Source organism: Pipistrellus kuhlii, unplaced genomic scaffold, assembly GCF_014108245.1.
Source record: "Pipistrellus kuhlii isolate mPipKuh1 unplaced genomic scaffold, mPipKuh1.p scaffold_m20_p_15, whole genome shotgun sequence".
NCBI lineage: Eukaryota > Metazoa > Chordata > Mammalia > Chiroptera > Vespertilionidae > Pipistrellus > Pipistrellus kuhlii.
In genome coordinates, this window is record NW_023425460.1 from 46,263,019 (window position 1) to 46,271,285 (window position 8,267).

Consider the following 8,267-nt stretch of genomic DNA (forward strand, 5'->3'; position numbering starts at 1 on the left):
CTTCCAGAACTGGGGGGAAATGAATTCCTGTCAGCTAAGCTACCCAATTTGGGGCGTGTGGGTATGGAAGCCAGCCCAGTAAGGCAGGGGGCTTCTAAGATTGTTTTTCTGCTGGCTGGTCCGCACCCTGATGACGATTGTATTGTTGTTGTTTTTAAAGCTGTACGTATGCATTTTATATCAGCCCCAATTAGAAAAATAGAATGATGACTGCCCAGACATTTCCGGCTTATTGATTAGCATTCCATTGACTTACTCAGCAAAGGCAAGTCTGTAAGCATTCAATAAAGGACACAGTTCCATTAGGAGAATCGATATGTCATTTTTAAGAAAGGGATTGCCGTGTTTAACCAGCACTGGGTCGTTATCTCCCAGGCAGGAAAATCAAAAGAAAAATGGGACAAATACGTGTTTTTAAAGGAAGAAATCTGAAGCAATTAGTGCTTTTGAATTCAAATAGCTCCCTGTTCTCCTCCTCCATTGACTTCTCCTGTACCGTTCAGATCCTCGACTAAAGTATACAGATCCAGATCTTTTTACCTCCCTGGGGGAAATGCACTCTTTGAAAATGTTGACGTTGGAATGTTAGAACAGCTCCCGGAGGGACTTTCTGTGGAATTAGTACAAACGCTAATGTTTAATCTAGCCCGCTTCTTTGGGGGAATGAATGGGTACTGCCAATATCTTCTTTTTATTCGCAAATACAATTGTCAGGATTTCTCTCCTGAAATAGCCGTGTGTGTGTCAATATCTCAGACAAACAATTCATAATTAAGTTATTTACACAGACATACTAAGCACAGATATACACATAGACACTGGGTACATCTGTACAGAAAAATGATACATGCTTTTTGTCCTAATATTCATTGTAAATTTAATTAATATCTTGTTTCTCTAAGATACAATTAATGAGCATGAATTGCAAGCCTGGAGAAACATTCTGCCTGTCTCTAATTAATCCCAAGGGTCAGAAGGCACAGGCCAAGTTAGACAGAAGTCCCTGCGGCAGACTCAAAAGCAAATGGGTGTCTTAGGAACACTTTTGCACGCTGTGTTAAAATCCACATGAGTGATATGTTTAATGTCGCATAGGATAGGAATGGGAACAGGAATTTTTACAGTTCAACAAATACTCAGAAATCCATACCATTCTCATAAGCACCAGACACTGTCAGAATATATCAATTAAGAAGCGTGGTTTTCACCAGATCTCTAAAGTTGTAGTCATTTGCTAGAATGAACTTGTAAAAACAAAATCTGTTTAAACGAAGAAAATATACATAAGCATCGCTTCTATGTGGGTATTTGTCAGTTTAACTCTCAAGCTTAAGAAGTTACTTAAAAAATAACATCACCGCCTCCAACCAGTGTGGCTCAAGGGTTGAACATTTGACAGGAGGTCACAATTTTACTCCCTGTCAGTGCACTTGCCTGGGTTGCAGGTTTGATCCCCAGTAGGGGGCGTGAAGGAGGCAGCCGATTAATGTTTCTCTCTCATCAATGTTTCTATTTCTCTTTCTTCCTCTTTCTGAAATCAATAAAAATATCTCCTATATAATAAATGCTAATATGCTAAGTGTCCGGTTGTCCGATTAGCCATTCAACCAATCAAAGCATAATATGCTGATGATATGCTAAAGCCACTCAACCGCTCACTATGATGTGTACTGACCACCAGGGGGAAAATGCTCTGACCAGTAGGTTAGCTTGCTGCTGGGGTCTGGCTGATTGGGACTGAGTGAGATGGGCCAGACACACCCTGGAGCCCTCCCACGTTCCTCCTTGGCCCCGATCTTGCACCGGTGAGGTCCCTCAGCCTGGCCTGCACCCTTTTACAATCTAGGACCCCTCAGGGGATGTCAGAGAGCTGGTTTCAGCCCAATCCCCCAGGCCAGGCTGAGGGGCCCCACTGGTGCACGGGCCCCTAGTTTAAAATAATAACATCTCCCATCCGTTAAGATTGAGCAGTATCTTCGTAAAGCATATTTTTTTAACAACGCTTTGGGCATTAATATCCGAACTAGTCTCTTACTCAGGCAGCACTTGGGCTACGCAATCTTGGTCTTTTTGCTGAGTCAGAGATGTCCGATGACTGTGGTAATTTCAGTGAATTTCCTGGGAAGGTGGAACTATTCCCCCTCTGCCATGAAACCACAGTTTGCTTCCACGGAGCCTTGAAATGTGTCTGTTGCGAATGATGAACCGATTTTAAAACTTAACTTGATTTTAATTAATTTTAATTTAAACGCCCATATGTGGCCAATGGCTACAAGCTTAACAGGGAAACTACAAGGAGATGTCCAATGGCCGCCCCCCTCAGCTCCCGCCCCGTCCAGGGCCTCGTCATGCAGGCGGGCGTGCGATGCTCTCAGAACCCCGGGGACCTGCAGTTGTGGTTTTTGTTTAAATTTTGTTGCACTTAGCTAATTATTTTAATGTTGGATATTGGAATTTACAATCTGTTTTCTGTCTTTCCCCCCCCATTTTCTCTTAAAACTTAGCATGTGGTCAGTTAATTCCGTGTAGCTGAAACGCTGTTATAAACAAGTCTCTGGAACACTGGAGTTTGGGTGCCGTTCAAATGTGGAATCTTAGGAAACTACCGATAAACGGGCAAAGGCAAAGGCAGGCAAAACCGATGCCACAGCAGTTAGCAGCGATGGTGCCAGCGGGTGGTGGGCTGTCTGAACTGGACTGAAACCTCCCCAGCACTAGGGCGGGGCCGAGGGTCAGAGGCGGGGCCTATGTCAGGGGCGGGGCCTGTGTCAGGGGCGGGGCCTTGTGCCAGAGGCGGGACCTGTGTCAGGGCTGCTGAGGGTGCGGTAGGTGTGGGGAGTGGAGAGGCCCACGTGGCTGGGAAAAGGTGGGGCGTGTGGGTGTGGAGGGCCGAGGCCAGGCCACGGACGCCCTGGAGGCCAGGTTCACGCATTGACCTCTCACGGTCTTTGTAGCTGGGGTGCGAGTGCAGGCTTCTTCCACGCGAGGGTGGGCTGACCAGGTTGTGTTTTTAGTTTATCTTTACTGACTTGAGAGAGAGAGACATTTATGCGTTGTTGTTATGCATTCTTTGGTTGATTCTTGCCTGTGCCCTGAGGGGGATTGGACCTGAAAGCTTAGCGTGTTGGGGATGATGCTCTCCAGTGGTCGGCAAACTCCTTAGTCCACAGAGCCAAATATCAACAGCCCAACGATGGACATTTCTTGGGAGAGCCACATTTTTTAAACTTAAACTTCTTCTAACGCCACTTCTTCAACATGGACTCACCCAGGCCGTGGTGTTTTGTGGAAGAGCCACACTCAAGAGCCTCATGTGGCTCGCGAGCCGCAGTTTGCCAGCCACGGCTCTAACCAGCTGAGCTACCTGGCAAGTGCGGGATGGTGTTCTTAAAGACCGCCCTCTGCCTCCGCCGGAGAATGATGGGCAGAGAGCCAAGGCAGAGATGGACGGACCCCGGGTGGGAGGGATTTGCAGTCATCCTGGTGAGAGTGACTGAGGTCCCAGCTGGGCCGGGCCCCAGGCCCTGAGAGGTGTGATTCGGAGGCAGAGCTACGGGGCCCGTGAGGGAGGAGATGGAGCCGGTGAGGGCCGGCAGGCTTCGGGGGGACCTCTGCTCTCTGACCTGAGCCGTGGGGGGAGAGAGGCGCCCTGTGGAGCAGGGAAACTGAGGAAGCGCCGATTGCGGGGAGGCGTGTAGCGTCTGGAGGGTCCGCAGGGTGAGGCCGGAGGGAGGGCGTGGAGAGGTCAGAGTCACAGCGGCCGGAGCCTGGCCAGAGGGTGAGTCTGCACCCGGCTGTGTTGAGGGGAGCTGGCTCTTGGCATCGACTCAAAGAGCTTTGTTCTGCCTGACTGTCTGGCTCAGTGGATAGAGCGTTGGCCTGTGGACTGAAGGGTCCCAGGTTCAATTCCGGTCAAGGGCATGTATCTTGGTTGCGGGCACATACCCAGTGGGGGGTGTGTAGGAGGCAGCTGATTGATGTTTCTCTCTCATCGATGTTTCTAACTCTCTATCCCTCTCCCTTCCCCTCTGTAAAAAATCAATAAAATACATATTATTTTTAAAAAAGGCTTGTTCTCCCCCCCCCCCCCCCCCCCGCTGACTCTGCCTGTGGAGCAGCAGATTCAAATGTTGGCGAGTCCACGCGAAATGTCCTTCAAGGGTCCCTTCCCGCTTCTCTTTCAGGATCACCCGGAAGTGCTGACGGTGCGGATACAAGGGCAGAGCGAGGAGCTGATCGTGAACCTGGAGCGAAATGAGTGAGTGCGTGCGTTCTTGCTCACCGCCCGGCGGGCGCTCGGACGGGGCGTGAGTTCCCATTGGCGCTGGGAGGAGCGGGACCAGGGCTGTGGGTTCAGGTCCCGATTTGAAGGCGAGGCTGGGATTAGCTTCAGACGAGGCTCCGCGGGAAAGCAGGTGTCGCTCTGCAGAAGGACCTGCTCGCGGGGCAGGCTTCGCGCGGAGCCCTCGGAGGGAGCCTGGTGCCCGGGGACGGCGCCGGGCAGCTCTCTGCCCGGCCGGTTCCTGGTCGGTCTTAGGAGGGAGACGCTTCCGATGGGCAGAAACGCTTCTCTCCCGGAGAAATGCCCGGGGTGTATCTCATCTTCCCCACTTTGTCTCAGCGGTGTATTTATTTTATCTTGTTAGTTTAAAAAATGACCCTTTTTTTTTTTTTTTTTTTAATAAAATTACGTAAATTTCCAGAAAATGGTAGGTCTCACGTTGTTCTCCGGAGCACACGGCCATGGTCACACACTGTACGGCTTCCCGGTGAAAGCTGTCTGCGCCAGGGGTAAGCCACAGCGTGTGCGTGAAATCTCCGCACGTGCGGCTGCCCCCGGTCCTGCCGCCCAGGCCCTCGCTGCCCCGTTGGACGGGCTGAGAAGGGACGTGAGCGCTCCTGCTGAGCAGTCGGTATTCACAGCTACAGGCCCGGTTCCCAAGCCCCATGCATTCTCTCTTCCAAAACCCTGCTTCCTAGTCCACACCCATCAGTGAGTTGCTGCGGTTTCTATTGTTGGTTTTTCTTTTGTTTTGTTTTGTTTTGTTTTTGCTGAAATGACAGTTTCCCTGCCTTCCTATTTCTGGCACGTTTCCCTCTCACCATTGGGCTTTTGTAAGCAGTAAACAGTGTGCGTTCAGCCTTTTCCGTGCGACTCGGTCTCAAAATAGAGTTCTAGGCCAGGAAGCTGAACAGAAGCGTGTACGTTGCTTTTGATACGTCTCCCTTAGCCTGCTCTTTGTTTCCGTGTAAGAATACTGTGGGATATTTTGGGGTTTGTATGTTGCTATTGGTATACAGTTTAAAAAACCTCTCAGTGGACAGAACGAGGTGTTCTCCGAAAGGTGGAGAGAAAATAAGGCCCCGTTGGTGGTACGTCTCCTTGATGGGGTTTGAGGAGCAGCCGGGGATGTGGGAGATGTCTCTATGGACGTGGGGTTGTCTCTGTGGACGTGGGAGGTGTCTCCGTGGATGTGGGAGTGTCTCTGTGGACGTGGGGGTGTCTCTGTGGACGTGGGGGTGTCTCTGTGGACGTGGGAGTGTCTCTGTGGAGATGGGAGTGTCTCCGTGGACGTGGGAGGTGTCTCTGTGGACGTGGGAGGTGTCTCCTTGGACCCCCGGCCTGGGGAGTGGCAGACGCTCCCGCACCTGCTCGGGCACCGGGAAAGTGGGACGGGACGTGGTTCTAGAAATGGCATGAGCCCCACGGGCGTGGCTCAGGGGTTGAGCGTAGACCTAGGCACCAGAGGCCATGGTTTGATTCCCGGTCGGGGCCCGTGCCCGGGTTGTGGGCCTGATCCCCAGTCAGGGGGCCCATGCAGGAGGCAGCCGATCCATGACTCTCTCTCATCACGGATGTTTCTATCTCTCCCTCTCCCTTCCTCTCTGGCATCAATAAAAATACATTAAAAAAATAAAACGGGTCTGAAATAGTCACTCTGCCCTCAGGGAGCCGCGGGCTGCTCTGTGGGATGAGGTGGGCTTATCCTAAGAGCAGAACAAGAGTTCCTTCGTTTGTCTGACTTTCTTCCTTATTAGAAACACGTGGCAGATAGAAGCTGCTGCAAGCCCGACCCCCACAGCAGGAGAAATATTTGGGGACGTGATTTATTTATGCAGGAGTGTCTTTCCCACCCTCCTAAGCCCAAGCCTTCCGTTTCAACGGGCCGAGAGGTGGGGGGTCAAGTTCTTGGTTTTCTCTGAAAATCTGAGGCTCCGACAGAGATCCCCCTGTGACCACTGAGCGGCCCCCGAGTGGGAACCTCGGGGCCGGGGGAGTTCCCTGGGTGTGGGGCGCGGATGTCATGTGCCGTGTTCACAGAACAAGGAATTATTGATCTGTCCAGTAGAGTCCTGATGGCACTGCACTTTCATAACAACCAAATACACAGAGTGTTGGGAGGTGGGTTAAATGAAAAAATACATAATGATGTTTTAAAAACTTACTTTAAAAATTATTCCTACAATCTAATAAATATTTAAAATACATTTAAACTTTGGGTTGAATGTATTATCTTACCAAGTAAGATAAGACCAAGCAGGACGATGCTTATGACCCACACGTTTTATATTCTATAAACACCTTTCCATCCAAAAGTCTGATTTTACATTTTACTGTCCATTACTAGTAGACATTACTCAAATCCCTTTTTGTTTAGAAAATTATTGATTCCAAACTGATGTGTTTTCCAAAGTAATTTTTGCATGTAGGAACCTAGACATAGGTTGTAGACGGCAATATATTATTCAGTAGTTAATTGGTTGGTTTAGGCCCTATCATATTCCAGAAAAGATTCAGTTTGCTAAAAAAAAAAAAAAAAAAAAAAAAAAAAAAAATACCAAACAAGAAAACCCCACAAGAATGAACACAAGTCTTGGCTTCAGGTGAAAGACATTAGTACATCATTAAAACGTTTTTAAAGTGTTTTTCCCTAGGGCAGTGGTCCCGCAAACTCATTAGTCACAGAGCGGCAAACACGTGGCTCGCGAGCCTCGTTTGCCGACCAACGGAAGACACTGAGTCCAGGAGCTCTGAGAGGACCCAGGTTCTCGGGGACACGAGACCCCACGCGGGTCCCAGGCCCTGGGTCCCCAGGCAGACTGCCCGCACCGGCCGGCCGGCCCTTCACGCACCCGCCCCGCGCGGGCCCCCTCGCCCTCCGAGCCGCCGCTCACAGAGCTCCCGGGAGGAGGCGAGGACAGCGAAGGCCGTAAATCACGCCCACAGCAAGTCCGCGTGAGTCATCGGGACGGGGGCCTGGCGAGCGGACAGGCCGTGATGAAGACCAGGTGTGAAGACCGCACCAGGTCACACCACAGCGATGCGGCTGCTGGCTCAGACGTGTGATGTGTGCACACGCACACACACACACACACACACACACACACACCCCTGCTCTCTCCCTCACAGTGGCTGACGGTCACCAGTCCCCGCTCTAGAGAACAGCAAAGGGCTCCTGGCGGGCGGCTTGTTCTCACGGTTGGCGCCCAGACCTGTCCTAATGCGTCCCCCTCTCCCTGTGCGTGGGGCGGGGAGCGCAGGGTGCCCAGGCGGGGGGCACTGAGACGGCCCCGCACCACCGACCGGCTCGCCCCCTAACACACAGCATCGCTGTGACGGACGTGGGCGCCCAAGGCCCTGGCTCGGCTCCGGCCTGAGGGACGTTGTGTATCAGCTCTGGTGCCGGGAAACATTTCTCTCGGCTGATTTGGCTGACACTGCACGTGGCTGAAATCACAGCTGCGGGGTCGGGGAAGGATGAGAAGAGTTAATCCTATACGGAGCGTTGTACACAGTGGCACTCAAACCGCCTCCGGGGCAGCGCTGGTACAGACAGCACCTGCGTGGCTCCTGAGCTCCCGTGGCTCCGCCGGCGCCCTCCAGCTGCTCGGAGAGGAAGGTCTGAGCCCGACGCCGACCGGCGGCCTCAGGACCTGCGCCCCGGTCTCTCAAAGGACCGGCCCGGGCACTTTCCGGAGAGAAATGACCTCGTGCAGCTTCACAACCACTTTTCTCTGAGCGCCCAGTGGCGCCGTTCTCCGCTGCTCCAGGAAAGTAAGGGCTTACGTACGTGCCTGCGCGGGGCTGGCTGCGGGGGGGTTACCGCGGGCCGGCCGTGGTCACCCCGGGCGCGTATGACCGGCCCAAACGCAGTGGGAAGAAGCCTCACTCCTGTGTCACGCGAAGAGATCACATCCTTCCAGGCGTCGTCTGCGTGAACCCCCAGCACAGGCCCGTGACATCACAGATGCGTACATTCCGGGTG

At 52.2% G+C, this 8,267-nt stretch overlaps 1 protein-coding gene across 2 annotated transcripts in view; it reads left to right on the plus strand.

Moving 5' to 3' along the window:
• ADAM12 (ADAM metallopeptidase domain 12) overlaps positions 1-8,267 on the plus strand; it is a 92,214-nt gene that overhangs the window by 31,421 nt on the left and 52,526 nt on the right. For both annotated transcript variants that reach the window (XM_045582190.1, XM_036438015.2), the window contains exon 3: positions 4,185-4,258. In XM_045582190.1, the coding sequence (XP_045438146.1) occupies positions 4,185-4,258 (74 nt within the window). The remainder of the gene's footprint in view (positions 1-4,184; positions 4,259-8,267) is intronic.